The following is an 18,586-nucleotide window of genomic DNA, read 5'->3' as shown; positions in this document are numbered from 1 at the left end:
TTGAAGGGATTTTATAAACTGGAAAGCCCAGACACTCGAAAAGCCCCTCCCGCTCTTTTTCTTGTTCACGATCCAGGTACTTTTCCCTCAACCCACCCACCTTCTGCCTCCACTATAGCAGTTTGTTGCTGGGCAACCTACGGCTGCATTTCGCCAGGAGGGAACTGTTTGAGCGTTCAGGTCTTCGATTTAAACAGGAACTTTAACTTGATGTTAGAATAGTGCCAAGCTCTCCAAACACAGAGACAGAAACTGAGGCGTTGAAAATATCTAGAGAATGAGGCAGGAGAGCTCGTCCATACCTCCAGTGAGCTTGCGGGTCTCCCAGTCAAGTTTCTCCCTCCCTGTCACTTGCCTTTTTTTTTTTCTTCTTCTTCTTCTTCTTTCTTTTTTTCGGAGCTGGGGACCAAACCCAGGGCCTTGCACTTGCTAGGCAAGTGCTCTACCACTGAGCTAAATCCCCAACCCCAATTTGACACCTATACCTCTGCTAGTAGCACAGCAGTTCACTGGAATACTTGGATGGCAAATGTTTTCCTCAGAGAGGAATCCACCACAGAGAGTTAGGAAGTTGACAATAACATGGCATTTTGTCCATCCCTCTTGATTACAGCATATTCCTAGAGCCAGGGTGAAGCTGACACTTCTTAGGTCAAAGATAGTCTTTCCTTTTTCTCAAAATGTCCATTCAACTTGAAGACTCTTATTAACACTAAAAGCCCCATATATATCACAAATTCACCCACTTAACAGGAAAGTATACTAAGTTTTGTTTTTCTCTGTGTGTATACATGCAAGCAAGCATCAGGGAGGCAAATGTTTTCCTTTCCTCTAGTGTCCCCTGAGGCATAGGACACAAAGATACCTGTGTACAAGGCATCATCTAGCATGATGAGTGAGAGAAAAACAGAGAGGGATAGGAGCACATGGAAGTGACAGAGAGGGAGGGATATTATCTTACATTTCCTTAGTTCCAGGGGAAGGGTCTTCCAAACCGGGAGGCTGAGAGGCGCAGAGCCAATGGGAAGGCAGAGCTCGCTAGATCCCCAGAGGAGGGAGCATTCAGCTACTTTGTTGATCAAGAGTAGGCTGAGACTCCCTGGAAGTGTGAGGGACAGTCTATCTTTATTATTATTATTATTATTATTATTATTATTATTATTATTATTATTATTAGGTCAATTCTAATAAAGCTTCTTTTCCAAGCTGACTTAAGCCCTAAAATCTCTGTTTCTATTCCAGAGATCACTGTCTTATCCACCAGCCACCTAGGAGGGTTGAGAACTTGTTTAAAGACAAGGCACTAGGGATTTTTCAGTTACATGTACCTGTACCATTCATTTGAAGTGGTTACTTGGATACCTGTCATATAATCTGAATCATTTTGCTCCCAGGATGGTAGTGCTCCCTTGATTAACAGAGAAAGAAACAAATGCCAGGCTCACTTGGAATTTCGTGTCTTCCCTGGTAACTAACAGTTTAAAGCATGGGCCCGAATCCTGAAGTGTCATCTCTGGGATTCCTGAATCTGCTGAGTTGCTGTTTTCCCTGTGCAGAGCAGACAGCACACATCTCAGCAGCCCGGAGTGCCTCCCAGTAAGCAAGGCCAACCTACTATTAAATCAATCGCCTGACTAAGCAGATGGGTTTCTGCCGGTGTAAAAAGGCCACGAGAGAGCTCTGCAAAGTCTGAAGCAAGGCCTACCTGTGGCCCTGTCCTTCCCATCTGCCCTTTCTCCTTTCAGTCTACCAAAAGTCATCACCTGGAAGTAAAACCTAACATTTCCCAGTCCTTTGGGCTGACATGATTTTTGAAAAGAGGAAATAATGTAGAAAGTCGTAGTGTCCTCTCAACTGCTCTGGAACTCACTATTTAGAACAGCTCGAGGAGGAACTTGTGACAATCCTCCTGCCTCTCCTGGTATCATACATCGCACCCAGCTGGAGTCCTGGTTCATTCTCTCTTTTTTAAAGATTTATTTTATGTAAATGAGTGCTCTATTGGTATGTACACCTGCAGGCCAGAAGAGGGCATCAGACCCCATTACAGATGGTTGTGAGTCACCATGTGGTTGCTGGGAATTGAACTCAGAGTCTCTGGAAGAGCAGACAGTGCTCTCAACCGCCAAGCCATCTCTCCAGCCCACAAGTCCTGCTTCTTAAACTTGACTGATAACAGGAATTCTAGAGAGGTTGAGAAAGACAACCAGACATTTCTGAACAGAGCAGAAATTCCAACTATTACTACAGATAAAGGAAGGAAAGTGTGGGTTCAAGTGATACTGGTTTTCCTCTCTCAAGAGCTAGGTCAAAATGAAAGCTACTGTAAGGTCAAGCTGAAATTTCCAATGAGTAGTAATCATTAACTCAGTTTTATATGGCTCATGGTATTTGTTCCTAATGTTCCCTTTGTAGTAGATGTCTTCTCTGATTTCACTTTTGTTTGTTTGTTTGATTTGAGCCTGGGTCTCTCTATGTAGATTGGTCTTGAACTCAGAATCTCCTGCCTCTGCCTCCAAGGGCATAGTAAGATTATAGGTGCCAGCCACATGCCCTATCTAAAGGGAAGTTAGCCTCTGAGGCTATCTGAGCCTCAGTCACTGAGGTACTAACTTATGGTAGGTTTCTTTGATGCAGCCTTCTCTCTCTCTCTCTCCCTCCCTCACTCCCTCCCTCCCTCTCTCTCTCTCCCTCCCTCTCTCTGCAATGCTGGGGGCAGAACCAAAGGTCTCATGCATATTAGGTCAGGCATCTACCACTGACCTATATCCCAAACCCTATTGTACTATTTTCCATTGAGAGATCTGTATTTACATTTCTTTTTTTCTTTCATTTTTATTAAATTGGGTATTTCTTATTTACATTTTGAATGGTATTCCCTTTCCCAGTTTATTGGATATTTCATGTATTTACATTAAAATCATTTATTTTCATTTTATGTACATTGGTATTGGAGGGTATCAGATTCCCTGAACCTGGAATTACAGACAGTTGTCAGCTGCCATGTGGTAGGGGTATGGTGATACACCCTTTCAATCCCTGCACTTGAGAGGCAGAGGCAGGAGGACCTCTATGAGTTCAAGGGCAGCCTGGTCTACATAGGAACTTCTGAGCCAGCCAGTGAGACCCTGTCCCAGAAAACAAAAACAAGAAGAAACACGACAACTGGCAAATCTCTGTGGTATAAGAAACTCCTAAATGCTGTAGGGAATATAGTGACAAGAGTTTAGTTGCTTCCTTCAAAGACCTCTTCAGCATAATTAAAACACATTCATTGAGCATGAGGGAAGAGAGGTGATTAGGACATCATTTCTATTCTGAGTTTCCTGCTTAGTTAAACAAAGCACTCACATAAACACCCAGCGAAACCATAAAGCAGAAAGAAATAAGTACTCAAAAGTCAAGTAATTGGTAGAAGGGAGACATGGAAACCAGGGAAATCCAGCCAGATCTGGATCAGTACCAAGTATCCAGTCAAAAAGTTGAAGAAACAAACCTAAGATTGTAGAGAACTGACTTTTCTTTTCTTTTTTCTTTTTTCTTTTCTTTTTTTTTTTTTTTTTTTGACACAAGGTGTTAATGTACAGCTTTAACTGGCTTAGAACTCACTGTGTAGACCAACAAGTAATAGAGATCAGCCTGCCTCTGCCCCCTCCCTGACCAAGCTCTGGAACTAAAGGGATATACAACCATGCTTGGCTTTCTTATAGATCCCAGGCTGACCTTGAATTCACAATCCTTACTTAGCCTCCTTAGGGCTGGGCTTACCGGCGAGCCCTCCCACTCACTACCAGAGAACAGAGTTCTTCAGAGATCTAAATGTTCCTGAGAAGGATTCTTGGTAGAGAAGAACCTTGCATTTCCTCAATTGCTTGCATTACTCGGTTCCTTGAACATGGTTCTTCTCCCCCCGTTGACTCCTTTCTCCTAGGTTATATCCCAGAGTTCTCTCCTTCTTTGGTTCCATGTTTTCTGCTCCTAGATTAAAGATGGAGACTCTAGGGATCTCCATTAGTTTTGGAGCTCGCTGTGTACTGTTACAGTCACAGCAATGTTGCCTCACCATCTCATCTCTGTCTATCACCCCTTGCAGTAAAATCAGGCTACCTCAGGCTGCAGAACCTTTCCTCTTCTAGGTCAGACAGCTCTGTTGCTGACGGCCATTTTTTTTTCTTTTTTTTTTTTTTCTTTTTTCTTTTTTTCGGAGTTGGGGACCGAACCCAGGGCCTTGTGCTCGCTAGGCAAGCGCTCTACCGCTGAGCTAAATCCCCAACCCACGGCCATTTTTTTTAACCTACCTCTAAAACCCTAGACCTTGTAAAGTCTAATGTTTACTTTCATAGGCTTGTTCCTTAGAGAAATGGATTTGAACGATATTTAACATCTTTCTCATCCTATCTCGTGTGTAGAAGAAATTGTGTCAGAGACCTCATCATATGTCTCTAGGGAAATAGAATTCCACCTAATCTTTTTTATAGATACCTTCCCCTGTCCTCAAGAACCAAAGATGAGCTCCAATCATATAAGGATCTACAGGAAAGGGTACATCCAGAGCTTGTCCGTTGTGCGGTCTTCCTAGAACACCATTTCTTTGGAGTTGGCTGGGACATCGCACATTTGGTTTGTGGGGTGGGGCTTGCTTGTGATAAGGTCTAACCCAGGTTGGTTTCAAACTCCTTGGCAAAGGGTTCATCCTGTTTCAGCCTCCTAAGCAGCCAGGACTACAGTCAGGTGGCACTACACGGGATGCCACATATTTGGATGAGAGTCTTTTGACCCAATCTATTGATAGTCCAGTGCTACAATGCCAGCTCCCTTTTCATTACCATCCTTTCTACACGTGCTCCACAGGCAGGAGCTGTTACTATGGAAATGTATTATTTTTAAAAACAGACTCAGCCTAGGGCTTGGGAAATATCTCGAGAACAAACCCACGCAAGCAAGGAGGTTAATAGGGGGGGGTTCCTGAATCCTAGCTCCAGGGGGAAGGAGGATGATGATAGTGTTCTAGTCTCAACCTTTACCAGGTTTGCCTTCATTTTTCTCGCCGTTGATATTAACTGGATTTTGGCAAGCACCTCTATCTGGGAGGGATATCTTACCCACTCCTTACCATGCGCCTAGCCTCATGCAAGGAGCTGCTGAGCCAGGAGGTGTTGAGAGTGAGTGGTGATTTCCACAGGGACTAACTCACTTTTAACCTGCAGGCGTCCAACCATAGCAATTTAAGAAACGCAGGGGAAAACGGGCGGTATCTCAGTTAAGTGAAGTTCCCTTGCCTGGTACTGAAGGGGTGCACAGGGGTTTCAGGACCGGGCGGTACAGTTAAAGACTCCGCCTATTCTCATCCCGGAATCCTCTACGTGTGCAGCTCAACCCTCCCCCACTTCACCCTCCTCTAGCTCTGAGCGGCGAGTTAGCTCGGCCCCGCCCGGTGAGGGCGCGGCTCCTTTAAGGGCGGGTGGGGGCGGGGCGCCGGCGGTGTTGTCAGTGTCAGTTCTGCGCACGCAGCCCTCCCGGAGCCGGTGCCGGCCCGCGAGCCCCGGTGTCTCCGCAGACTGGTCTCTGCCGGTGTCCGGCGGGGGCCCAAGCCGTGGGAGGAGTCGGGTGCTAGCTGGAGTCTAGCTGGGGTCACAACGCCGGTGTCAGGGACCCGGATCTCCGGCTACGGAGACAGAGCCCGAGCGTCGCGACCCCGGAGAACCTCTTCTCTATCGGTGGCACCGACTGGTCCTAGGATCTCGGCGGCGCCGGAGAGTCCCGGAGCCCGCGCTCTCAGCCCCGGGGGAGCTCGCCCACGCCCCACGGTCCATCCGGGCCATGCTCCCCCGGGGCAGCGGCTGAGCCCGAGCCGGGACCAGAGCCCGCGGGAGCATGGATCCAGACTGGGGGCAGCGGGATGTGGGCTGGGCGGCCCTGCTGGTCCTCTTCGCCGCCTCGCTGCTCACGGTATTGGGCTGGTTGCTGCAGTATGCCCGGGGTTTGTGGCTGTCGCGAGCCGGTGGGGGCCGAGACTCTCGACCCGCTTCAGCTGCCGAGCCCGGGGGTTCATTGCGCGAGCTGGGTGTGTGGCGTTCGCTGCTGCGTTTGCGGGCGACCCGGAGCAGCGCCCCCGAGGAAGCCGGCGTACGGGGCCTCCTGGCTTCGCTCTTTGCCTTCAAGTCTTTCCGGGAGAACTGGCAACGGGCTTGGGTGCGAGCCTTGAATGAGCAGGCCTGCAGGGACGGGGTGAGTTGCACTTAGCCCCTGTGTCGTCCCTTCTGCTTTGCCTTCTAGGGAAGAGCTTGCTCATGTTAGGAGGGCTGGATTAGGGCTGGGGATCAACCGGAGAGCCCCACAGCTTTCTCTTTCAGAGCAGAGAAGAGCGTGCAGGTTAGACTGGGGCTTGTAAAGAAGTCCAGTTATGTACCAGATTTTCTATTTTTATGGACAGGGTACTCTGATTCTAAACCCAGCACAAGTTACTGTTCTCATAGCAACGCTAATCCGTGTGCCTAAGGGCACTTCCGCCTAGACTGGGCTGGTTGGGCCAAGGGAGACAGGTGCACCTGCAGAAGGAATCTGCCTGGTCCTCATGCCACCACACCCAGTTAAGATTTCAGGCTCCCAAACCCTGGTGGTCAGGTAGAGCCCCTAAGGTAACTGAATCATCCCTCCATATTCCAATAATTTCAGTACCACAGTCCTCCAGACCGGCCTGCAGTCTAGTGTTGAAGGGAAAGTTGTTCAGTTAAAGGGCATATTTATTGATAGCCTGCATCTTTTCTAATGAATGAACTTGGGCTGCCCCTTAAGGGTCGGTCAGAGACCAGCTGAGTCTACCTCCACCCATTGCACTATGGGCATCTGGGCTCCCAGGAAGTGGGCAGGAAACAAGAGTCATGAGACCGAGGTTGGTTGGAAGGCAGGTCCCTTTTCTGGACCATTTCTCTTCCTGGCCCTCAGTCTGTCAGCTCCTTGCGCTGAGGTCTTTCTCTGATTCCAGCCATAAGAGCTTAGAGGCTTTTGCCCTATTAATCCAGATGCTTGGAAACTGAAGTGGCCCCAAGAAGTTCTCCTGTTTCCTCTTCCCAGCTGGTCAGCTGGAAGCCAGATGACATCTGTCAGTTTATACATTGAACCTACTCCTCAAACTTGGCTCTCCCTGTACCTTGTCCCTGGGTCAGAGGCAACTCCCTGGGACAGCTGACTCAGCTGGACATTGGCCTCTCTTGCAGGGGTGGGGGGGGAGAGAGAGAGACAGAGAGAGAGAGAGAGAGAGAGAGAGAGAGAGAGAGAGAGAGAGAGATTGAGATTCATCTTTCCAATTGGCATGACTTTTGAAGAAGACAACTACTACGGCAGGGAAGTTGTCTTCCCCTAGTTTGCTAGGGAAAGTGAATGCACTCTTTGAAGTTTGTTTCTCTATGTCAAGCCTAAAGGACATATTGCCAGCACAGGCTGTGCCCCCTCCTCAGTTCTTCTATCCTGCTTTCCACTGCTGTAGAAGAATTAGGGAGGGGCTCTTTTGAGAGCTAAGCTAATCGGCTTTCTGCTCCCTAATACTCCTGCTGTTCACTGGAAGGAGTTATCTAGGCCTGGGACCCCTGAGCCCTCTCTCTGAGCTTGCTTCTTCTGATGAAGTTCCCCGGAGAAGGAATAAGTTAGTCTTTATTTCTAAGAACTTAGGCAGAATGATAGGGCACCTCTGACCATTCACGTCCTGTTTATTTGGGAAAAGTCTTAGCCCTATTTATCTTACTTTATAGCAAATGACACAGCCAGTTCACCCTCAGCCTTGCCCAGCTGCAGATAGCAGTGAACATGTCATTTTTGTTGTTGTTGTCATTGTTGTTGTCATTTACTTTTATTTGTGATAAGAATAAATGGTTAAGGGGAGGGGGTGAAGAGAGAAGCAGGGAGAGCAGAGTTATTCCTGGATTTGAAGAGTTATCCAAGGTTCAAGGCAAGCTGGCCTCCAAGGTATTCTAGCTTCCAGGTTCTCAGCAACCCCTAGAAGCTGCAGATCCATGGAGATAGTGGGGCTGGAGGGAAAACCTTCTGTTCTAAAGTGTTGAAACTAGGAGGGGCCAGAGGACAGCCTGTAGCTGAGGCCTCTGCAGTGCTAGAATCCAGTCAGCAATTGGGTAGACCAGCCCTGCAGGGGACAGCTCCAGAGACTTGATCTTGTGCCCGCCCACATTACTTCCTCAGAGCTCCATCCAAATCGCCTTTGAGGAGATACCCCAACTCCCACCAAGAGCCAGCATTAGTCATGTGACCTGCGTTGACCAATCAGAGCGTACCATGGTAAGGGTCTGGTGGGCACTACCAGATGGGGTAGGAGGGGCTGACCCTGACCCTAAGGTTTCCCTTAGTTGAAGGGTTCTTAATTTGGAGTTTCTGTGTGCCTTAAGGACCTAAGGATTTGTTTCAGGAGGTCTGAGAATCTCACTGACGTGACAGGCAAAGTGTGCGTGTATGCGTGTGTGCATTTTTCTAGAGAGAGAAGGGTTTTGTTTTGAGACAGGGTTTCTCTGTGTAGTCCTGCCTATCCTAGAACTCCCTTTGTAGACCAGGCTAGCCTCAAATTCAGAAATCTGCCTGCCTCAGCCTCTGGAGTACTGGGATTAAAGGCACGAGCCACCACCACCTGGCTGAGTGTTTTGCTTTTGTCTAATTCATTGAGAAGCTTAGGGCCCTCAAAAGGACCTCCCAAGGACAACAGAAGTGGGGAAGGGTCTACTGAACCATTGTAGCACAGGGCAGAGCAAGGTGGGTGTCCTCCTCGATGGCTGGCACATCTCCCTGTTTCAGGTGCTGCACTGCCAGCTGGCTGCTGAGGAGGTGCGCTTCCCCATCTCCGTGACCCAGCAGTCCCCCGCTGCCGTCTCCATGGAGACCTACCACGTCACTCTGACACTGCCACCAACACAGGTGGAGGGAAACGTGGGGAACTGATTTGGGCAGAGGGCAGTTGAGTTGGCCCAGCATTCTCTTTCTAGTTCCTCTGTGCCATGGAACTTGGGAAGGAAGGGTCCTGAGGTGTTAGCAGGGGGGCCTGGGAAGAATGGGGTAGGTCACACTAATCCTTCTGTTCTTGTCTCTAGTTGGAAGTCAGCCTTGAGGAAATCCCTGATGAGGGGCTGCTGGTGTCCTGGGCCTTCACGGACCGCCCAGATCTCAGCCTGAAGGTGCTTCCCAAGTCTCAGACTAGGGAGGTAAGAAGGGGGCAGCAGGGGAGAGACTGAACCAGCAATGGAGCAGGGCAGAGGCTCCACCTCTTCTCCTCTCTGCAGAGAGATGAGGAACAACCAGAGCTTTCAACAGTTGAGGAACTGATCAAGGACGCTATCGTCAGCACTCAGCCCGCCATGATGGTCAACCTCAGGGCCTGCTCTGCCCCAGGAGGCCTGGTGAGTGCACACCCAAAGGGAAAGGTCTGCATGTAGCCCATCTCCAGGATACTATATGAGGATTATTTCTCTTTTTCCCTCCTTCTGCTCTTAGGTACCCAGTGAGAAGCCACCCACGATGTCCCAGGCCCAGCCATCCATCCCCAGACCTACCCGACTATTCTTACGGCAGCTTCGAGCATCTCACCTGGGAAGTGAGCTAGGAGGTGAGAATTTCATTGCTCTTGCCCTTCCCCTCTACCCAGGACATAGCTTCTTTGTTCCCTGGACTTGTGTCCCTTCCGTCCAAGCATCCTCTAAGTTCTGTTTCCTTACAGGTACTGAGGAACTGTGCTGTGCTGCTGAGCTTGACAACCCCATGCAACAGAAGTGGACCAAACCCACAAGGGCTGGCTCTGAGGTGGAATGGGCAGAGGATTTAGCTCTGTAAGTCACATTCTGTCCCCATGGGCAGTCAGGATGAAGAAACCTTTCCAGGCTAGTCTTGGCGTGAGTTAGCCAGCCCTGCTTTCGGTAGCCTGTGGTGTGGACCTCCACTGTATGCTAGGCCCTGGGGACATAGACAAGGAATACATACAGCCCTACCTCCTGGTGGATCACAGGCCTGAGGCAGAGACAGATGTACCTAGGGAAGACGGGACAGATTTGCCAGTTGAGATTCATGCACAGCATGCCATGGGGGTGCTTTGGGAGAGGAGATGAATTCTCATAATGGAATAAAGATCTGATGACTCTTCATGGGAGAAGTCTATTTAAACCACACCTTCAAGCAAGAGTAGCATTGCAACAGAATGTGAGAATCTTCTTGACAGTGAGAAATGCTTGAAAAAAAAAAAAAAAAAACAGGATGGCAGCTTCAACCTGAGATATACGTCTGACAGTGGAAGAATGTTAGGGATGTGCATACCTGGTTAAGGAAAGTAATTTCCTCTCATGGTTTGGTTCATAATCCCAGGAAGGTGGACAAGTCAGAGTCCTGGTGCTATCGTATAACCCACATCTCTTTGACTGACGTGGGGGCTCAGTGTTCTATGCTCCTTACCTGACCTATCCGTCCTCTTTTGACCTTCAGGGATCTGGGTCCCCAGAGCCGGGAGCTGACCCTCAAAGTGCTCAGGAGCAGCAGTTGTGGAGATGGTGAGCAGGGGACAGAAGGACACTTTGGAGTGGGTGCTGAACAGGTCCTGCTCCTGGGCCTGCCTCACAGTATCACTCTTGCCTCTAGCTGAACTCCTTGGCCAAGCCACACTGCCTGTGGGCTCACCTTCCAAACCACTGTCACGGAGGCAAGTGTGTCCACTGACTCCAGGGCCCGGGAAATCCCTGAGCCCAGCGGCCATCGTGACAGTGGAGGTGAGAAGGCAACCGCTTTGGGGAGATGGATGGACCTAAACTGGGAAGTCTCTGAGATCCTGACCCTCGTTCTCTCCTCACTGTTTGGCAGCTACACTATGAGCAGGGCTCTCCTCGGAATCTGGGCACGCCCACCTCTTCCACCCCTCGCCCCAGCATCACACCCACCAAGAAGATTGAGTTGGACCGGACCATCATGCCTGATGGCACAATCGTCACCACTGTTACTACTGTGCAGTCCCGCCCCCGTGTAGATGGCAAACTAGGTAAAAGGGAGTAGCTCTTGTCAAGACCTCAGAGTAGAACCCATCGCCTGATAGGGGAGGGGAGGAAAGCCTTAATGCCAGCACGTCTCCCTGATGTCCTGTTCTGATGCATATGTGTCATCCTCATCCTTGTCTCTCACACTTCTTTGCACCTCACCATTCCTCCAACCGTCCTCTCTCCGTCCAGCCCTTTGGAATCTTCTATCCTCTCCTCCTGCCCTAAATTGCTTTCTGTCTTTCCATGGGTCTCTTTCCTTCTTTGACTCTAACCCCGGCTGGCTAATTGTCCCACCCTGCAGTGGCCCCTGCTTCTTCTAGCAAACCCAGTGTCTTTTGTGGCCTTACGTCACTCGTTCCATCTTTGGGGACCCCATGGCAGTTTGTCTATCTCCAGGGTCCCCTAAACATTCTCCATTCACATTTGCTATCTCCCTAGACCCTCCAGTGGGCCCCATGGCACTTCCCCATGCTGTCGTCTTTTTAATCACCCTTGTGATTAATCCCCCTTAATCATCTTTGCCCTCTGAGTCAACCGAAGTCTGCATCTCGATAGAGACAGTAGGGGTGGGGCCATTCCAAAGCACCTCCCAGCTCACTCCCCCTCCCCCACCCAGCAGACTCCCCCTCCCGCTCCCCGTCCAAGGTGGAGGTGACTGAGAAGATGACAACTGTGCTGAGTGAGAGCAGCGGCCCCAGCAATGCCTCCCACAGTAGCAGCCGTGAGTGGGGAAGGGGAATGAGTGCGCATTGGTGGCTCTAAGGTCCCTGTAGTCAAGAACTACTTTGGGTGGTGCAAGAGGGGTTCGAACCCAAGAAGGAGCCAGGTGGAAGTGAAGCCACGGATCCTCTGTATCCCCCAGCAGGGGAGAGCCACCTTTCCAATGGCTTGGATCCAGTAGCAGAGACAGCAATCCGCCAGCTGACGGAGCCCAGTGGGCGGGCAGCCAAGAAGACACCCACCAAGCGCAGCACGCTCATCATCTCTGGTGTTTCCAAGGTAACAGAGCTCTGGGGAGAGAGCTAAAATGGGGAGAAGGCCCTCATGGGTCATTCTTGCCCATTAAAACCTGTCCCTCCTGGCAGGTGCCCATCGCTCAGGACGAGTTGGCACTCTCCTTGGGTTATGCAGCATCTCTGGAAGCCTCAATGCAAGATGATGCAGGAGCCAGTGGTGGTCCTTCATCACCTCCCTCAGACCCCTCAGCCACATCCCCAGGACCCGTTGATGCTCTCTCCAGTCCCACAAGTGTCCAGGAAGCAGACGAGACAACACGTTCAGACATTTCTGAGAGGCCGTCGGTGGATGATGTTGAGTCAGAAACAGGGTCTACTGGTGCCCTGGAGACCCGAAGCCTCAAGGATCACAAAGGTGGGGAACAACAGACAAGTCATCCCAATTACTGCTTTTTGAGGAGGCAGGGCTGAGACAGAGTCTGACCTGGAATGTAATGTATAGCCCAAGCTAGCCTCAAATTTATAATCTTCTGCCTCAGTTTCCCTAGTGCTAAATTCTAGGCATGGGCCTCCTCCATACTCAGCAGTTTACTGCTTTTTTTTTTGTACTGTATTGTAACTTTATTCCTACCAGACAACTCCAGTCCAGCAAACTCCAGTAGATGGGGGAGAGTTGGTGCTTCAGTTCCAAGCTTGGACAACAAACTGGAGTGACAGCAAGGGGAGTCAACATATTTCCCTTTCTTCCTGAGCTAAACGGCTTGCTTGCTTTCACTGTTTTTGTTGTTTGAAGATATCTCATGTAGTCCAGGCTGGCTCAAACCTGCTATATACATCTAGAGTTGGCTGTAAATGTCTGATCATCAAGCCTTCACTACCCAATTGTAAGGATTATAGACACGCAACAACATTTTAAAAATGATTACACTTATTTATTTGTGTGTGTGTGTACTTGTGTACGTGTGTACGTGTGTACGTGTGTACGTGTGTACGTGTGTACGTGTACGTGTACGTACATGTACCAGCCACAGCACACAACCAGAAAACAATTTGTAGGAGTTGTTTTTCCTTCCACCATGTGGGTCCCAGGGACTGAACTGAAATTGTCACATTTGGCAGCAAACCCTTTTTACCTGTTGAGATATCTTTTTTTTTTTTTTAAGATTTATTTATTTATTTATTTTATGTATGTGAGGACATTATGCTTTCTTCAGACACACCAGAAGAGGGCATCGGATTCCATTACAGGTGGTTGTGGACCACCTTGTGGTTGCTGGGAATTGAACTCAGGACCTCTGGCAGAGCCCACCTCTCCAGCCCCCTGTTGAGACATCTTTAACAATCTTTCTAAATTGTGCGTGAGTCTTTTGTCTACATGTACGTCACATGTGTGCCTGGTGCCAAGGAGGTGGGAAGAGATTGTTGGAGCCCTTTGAACTTGAGTTATAGACATTTTTGAGCTGCCATGTGAATGCTGGGAATCAAACCGTGATCCTCTGGATGAGCAGCAAGTGCTCTTAACCACCGAGCCATCTCCCCCAGCCTCCTGCTGAGTTATGTCCTAACTCTTGCTAAGGTTTTGATTTTTTGGTTTGGAGACAGGGTTTCACACTATACCCAAAGTTAGCTTAGAACTCACTGTTTTTCCCCCCTCTTCTACTCTGTACCCCCAGTTGCATGGATACAAGAAATTCTATTCCATGCCAATCTTAACATTTTACCCTGAGCTTGGCAGGGTGGTGCATGTCTTTCATCCCAGCACTCAGGAGGCAGAGACATGTAGATCTGTGAGTTCAAAGCCAGCCTGGGGAAAGCCAGTTTCAAAAAAGCAGAGATAAAAAGAGAAAAGATTGTTCCTTTGAGCCGAGTGGCAATACCTGAATTCCCAGCACTTGGGAGGCTGAGGCCGGATTTCGAGAAGGCGAGTTTACAGGTCACATTGAGACTGTCAAAGAAGGAAAGTGGGAAGGAAGGGAGAACGCTTGTCATTCCCCCTCTGGCTGTGACTCAGGTCGCAAACAGCTTTTCCAACTTCAAAGACTTTGCTGCCTTCCATCTTACCCACTGACCGATGACCCTGTCAGCTGTAGTCTATTTATGATTTAAAAGCTGGTGTTGTAGTGCACACTCTAATCTCAGTACTTGAGAGTCTGCTGCAAGAGGATAGCTGTGAGTTTAAGTTCAGCTTGGGTTATGAGTTCAAGACCAGCCCTGGCTATGAATCCAGATTCTGCCTCAAACAGAACTAACAGAACAGAATCTCCATCTGTGGCTTGCAGCACTTGAGATAATCCTGCTGTGTGAGCACCTTTCTCTCTCTATTCCCCGGAATTCCCGTCTTTGAGGTTTCCAGACTCCCCACTGCTCACACCCTGGAATGTAGTATGTTAACCCACCTTTCCTTGTAAGATTTATAGGCTTTAGAGAACACCCTCTGTGTAGCCTTTGTCTTCCCCCTGAAAGGAGGCACAGTCGCTGAGAGTCCTCTGGGAGCAGTCCAACCCTTGCTGTTCCTCCAGGGGATGTGGTCAGAGGTGCACAGATCCCTCCCCTAGGACCGTGTTCCTTCCTCAGGATGGGTGAAGCTCGCGTGCGCTTTCCACCGCCTTTCCTGAGAAAGGCAGGCATTAGGCAAGACACAGTTTCCAGTCTTCATCTTTTGTACTAACCTCCTAAGTCTTTTCTCCACCCTCACCCCAGTCCTCTGCCCCTCCGTCCACCTCAGTTTCCCTTCTTCCCTACAGTGAGTTTCCTGCGAAGTGGCACTAAGCTCATCTTCCGCCGGCGGCCCCGACAGAAGGAAGCGGGTCTGAGCCAGTCGCACGATGACCTGTCCAACACAACAGCCACACCTAGTGTCCGGAAGAAGGCTGGCAGCTTTTCCCGTCGCCTTATCAAGCGTTTTTCCTTCAAGTCCAAACCCAAGGCCAATGGCAACCCTAGCCCCCAGCTCTGAGAGCTCCTGAACTAGGAGAGGGCAAGAGTTCTCTTAGTTTGTCCCCCACATCCCCTTCTGTACCCCTTCTTGGATCCCCAGTGCTGGGACCAGGAAAGCCCTTGGGTTATAGGAAACCCCAGCACTCTGGGCTGTGGGGTTAGCGGGAAGGGTGTCTCACATGGGAAGCATTTGAGAGGCAACAGTTGTTGCTGTGGACATAGGAGAGTTTGGCAGCTGAGAGTAAAGGGCAGGCTCTGTCTCTCTTGTGTGGACATTCTTCAGAAGCCTCTGCAGTCTGCTGGTACTGCCCCCAGAGGGGAGTCCAGAGCACTCTCTTCAGCAGATCCTTCTCCCTTATTTATTCTCTTTTCTATTTATATATGTGGTCTAGAGCCCTTGGCAAACAGATGATAGAGGGCATCTCTCCCAGGTGACCCTTTTCTGTCCCAGGAGGGTAAGGCAATTCCCAGGACAGGTTTCTACACCTCCCTTGGGAGTCCTCTTTTAGACCAGCACCGATGTCTGTCTGCCTTCAGAAGACATTGGCAGATCATAGGAAGCCGGCCTAGTGCCCGGGATGGGGGGCAGGCACTCCCCACCTCCCTACCTCCCACACGCACCTTGTCTCTCCTTCCCCTTTATTACCATTTTGTACTTGATACCTTCTCCATGAGCAGTGGCGCAGTTGGAAGGAAGGAGCCAGGAAGCTGGGAGCAAGCCTTCTTTCCCTAGAGAGATGGCTTTAGGAGCTTTAGACAGTATGGTCATAAAGCAAGGTTGCACCTCTATATGTTGGGAGATGATGATGATGATGTCCATTGCTGTGTGATGGCTTGGAATTTAATTTATTTAATTAAAATCAAATTGGAATTTACAAACGGGAATGGCTGTTTATCTTCTGAAAAGCAAACAGGCCCAGAGGCTGTGGTGTTGATAGAGTGGGCAGCTCACTGACTGTGACCCAGGTCAGTCAGGTGGGACAGATGTCCTTGAACACAAGGACACATGTAGAGAGGTTTGAGTGATGACACTCTGTAAAGTCAAGTTGCTGCAAAAAAGCCAATCATCACTTCTCTTCACTCCTCTCCCAAAGGCTGTTCTTTTCTAGGCCGGAACGCCATTCAGAATGTGGACTCTGAGGCTGCCCTGTTCTGATCTGAGACCCAGCTCCGCTGACTAGTTGGTTACCTTTGTGACATGGGCACATACAGAAGCTCAGTTATTTTTGTTTTTAATCCAGAGCCTCACCTATGTTGTCCTAGCTGGCTTGGAACTCCTTAAGTAGACCAGGCTGGCCTTGAACTTAGAGATTTCCCTGCTTCTCCCGCCAGAGTGCTTGGACACCACACCTGGCAGTGAGGAACCTGGCTGTTACTTGTCTTGAGGTTTTGGTTTGTTTGTTTGTTTGTTTGTTTGTTTTTCCTGTAAAATGGGGACCAGGGGTTGGGGACATAGCTCCAAGGTAGAGCACTGCCCTAGCATACTCAAGGCCCTGGGTTTTGTCTCTAGCAATATTTAATAGAAAGGATGGAGCCAGGTGTGGTGACTGACACAATCCTCTGGGACTCAGAAGCAGAAGGGTCTCTGTGAGTTCCAGGCTAGTCAGGACTATAGTGAGACCCTGTCCAAAACAATCAAACAGACGTGCTATTCCTAGTATAGGTGAGTTTTAGGTACCACAGGTATGTTTGTTTTCCTGTTCTTTGGGATACCACACAGGATCGAACCAGGTAGGCTGCCATAGGAGGTTAGGCAGAAGGCAAGACCAGTAGGCAGGAAACTACTAGGTCTGTCACATATATCTCTATTTGGCCCAAGCTGCTACTTCTTTCTGGACCCCAGTTTCTTCACTTCTAAAATGAAAATGGCGGGGTTGGGGATTTAGCTCAGTGGTAGAGCGCTTGCCTAGGAAGCGCAAGGCCCTGGGTTCGGTCCCCAGCTCCGAAAAAAAAAAAAAATGAAAATGGCTTGGGATAGTCAGGTCATGTCTGAACTCCAGCCTTGAAGTATAATTTACTTGGACTTAGCTTGCGAATAGACAGCATGTTGTTGTTGTTGTTGTTGTTGTTGTTGTTGTTGTTGTTGTTTTCTGATATAGAGTCTTGCTGTGGGGCTGAAGAAATGGTTCAGTGGTTAAGAGCACTGACTGCTTTTCCAGAGGACCTGAGTTCAATTCCCAGCAGCCACATGGTGGCTCACAACCATCTCTAATAGGCTCCCATGCCTTCTTCTGGTGTGTCTGAAGACAGCTACCATGTACTCAGTGTACTCAAATACATGAAGTAAATAAGTAAATCTTTTTTAAAAAAGAAAGAAACTTTAAAGTCTTGCTGTGGCCCAGGCTGGCCTTAAACTTTCCCAGTGCTGAGATTATAGGTCACACTTGGACATCACACTTGACTGTTAGTTGTCTTGAGATCTGTTTCTTATGTGTTTGATAATTGAGATAGAATTCAGGGCCTCATACATGTAACCTGTTCCACTGAGATGCATCCCAGATCCTCTCTTTTCCTTTTATAGTTAGGATCTCACTACTGTTAGTTGTCTTGAGATCTGTTTCTTATGTGTTTGATAATTGAGATAGAATTCAGGGCCTCATACATGTAACCTGTTCCACTGAGATGCATCCCAGATCCTCTCTTTTCCTTTTATAGATAGGATCTCACTAAATTAGCCAGATAGGCCTTGACATTCTTTATAGCTCAGACGGACCTTGAATGTAAAATCCTCCCATATTTACCTGTCAAGTGTTGGGATTAAAGATGAGCTCTAACAGCCTGGCGGTGGCATGGTGGCGGTGGCAGGGGTGACTTCAGCACGGGCTTTTTTAATCCCAACTCTTGGGAAGCAGAGGCAGGCAGATCTCTTGAGTTTGAGGACAGCCTGGTTTACAAAGAAAATTCCTTAACAGCCAGGAATACACAGAGAAACCCTGTCTCAAACAATATAAAACAAAACTAAAACAAACAGCAAAAACCAACAACAAAAAATTAGAGCGTTCTATTTTGTTTCACAGAACTCATACCCTTTAATAAAGACAAATGGTGTTTGGAAGGGGCAGCATTTTAGAAAACAATCCCAGAATATGTCTGGATAACCCAGCCCGAATTGTGAAAGAGAACTATACTAGTCAACAAAACACTGCCTTGAAGTCTGGACTTTATAAACCAGGGGGTGATGGTGGTCCACGCCTTTAATCCCGGCAACTTTAGAAACAAAGAGGGGTGAAGCTAAAGAGAAGACTCAGCTAAAAAGAACACTTGCTCCTTTTGCAGAGGAACCTGGCTCAGTTACCATGGCACTCACCTGGCATCCACAGCCATAACTCCCAATTACAGTGAGGATCTGATGCTCTCCTTTGGCCTCTGTAGGCATAGCACACATAGGCTGTCCCTACATACACAGATGCAAACACTGAAGTAAATCTTAGTTGTAGTGGCACATTCCTTTAATCCCAGCCTTCGGAAGGCAGAGGCAGGCAGGTCTCTGTGAGTTCAAGGCCAGCCTGGTCTACACGGGACTAGAGGGGTGAAGCATCATGACTACAGCTACATTCTTTTTTACTTTGGAGATCAAGCCTCATGATGTTGTCTTTGGAATCTTCCTGCCCCCGCAGCGGCAGGAGACCTGGGTTTACAGGCCTCTGAACACCTGACCTGTTTTTATGTTCTCTTTAAACA

At 48.9% G+C, this 18,586-nt stretch overlaps 1 protein-coding gene across 9 annotated transcripts; it reads left to right on the top strand.

Moving 5' to 3' along the window:
• The first annotated feature begins 3,543 nt into the window (after window positions 1-3,543).
• C2cd2l (C2CD2-like) lies at window positions 3,544-15,784 on the top strand. 9 transcript variants are annotated; one of them, XM_063265107.1, is made up of 15 exons: window positions 3,544-6,228; window positions 8,194-8,289; window positions 8,797-8,916; window positions 9,090-9,200; window positions 9,279-9,395; window positions 9,490-9,601; window positions 9,713-9,821; window positions 10,468-10,532; window positions 10,621-10,748; window positions 10,840-11,014; window positions 11,629-11,733; window positions 11,875-12,011; window positions 12,098-12,383; window positions 13,183-13,322; window positions 14,713-14,930. In XM_063265107.1, the coding sequence occupies exons 1-14, from the start codon at window positions 5,875-5,877 to the stop codon at window positions 13,305-13,307; spliced, it is 2,040 nt and encodes a 679-aa protein (XP_063121177.1). In that variant the 5' UTR covers window positions 3,544-5,874; the 3' UTR covers window positions 13,308-13,322; window positions 14,713-14,930. The 9 variants fall into 9 exon arrangements, with proteins under 9 accessions (XP_063121177.1, XP_006242981.1, XP_006242980.1 ...); XM_006242919.5 differs by lacking the exon at window positions 13,183-13,322 and having other exon boundaries at window positions 11,632-11,733; window positions 14,713-15,784; XM_006242918.5 differs by lacking the exon at window positions 13,183-13,322 and having other exon boundaries at window positions 11,878-12,011; window positions 14,713-15,784.
• Window positions 15,785-18,586: the final 2,802 nt, after the last annotated feature.

Source organism: Rattus norvegicus, chromosome 8 (assembly GCF_036323735.1).
Source record: "Rattus norvegicus strain BN/NHsdMcwi chromosome 8, GRCr8, whole genome shotgun sequence".
Classification (NCBI taxonomy): Eukaryota; Metazoa; Chordata; class Mammalia; order Rodentia; family Muridae; genus Rattus; species Rattus norvegicus.
The sequence above is the reverse complement of the archived record's forward strand: the minus strand, read 5'-3'. Positions and strand labels throughout refer to the sequence as shown.

Coding starts and splice junctions, on each gene's coding strand:
- C2cd2l (XM_006242917.5), top strand. CDS start 5,875: ATGGATCCAGACTGGGGGCAGCGGGATGTGGGCTGGGCGGCCCTGCTG. Junction 9,602..9,712: donor CCTGGGAAGTGAGCTAGGAG/GTGAGAATTTCA, acceptor GTTTCCTTACAG/GTACTGAGGAACTGTGCTGT. Junction 12,384..14,712: donor AAGCCTCAAGGATCACAAAG/GTGGGGAACAAC, acceptor TCTTCCCTACAG/TGAGTTTCCTGCGAAGTGGC.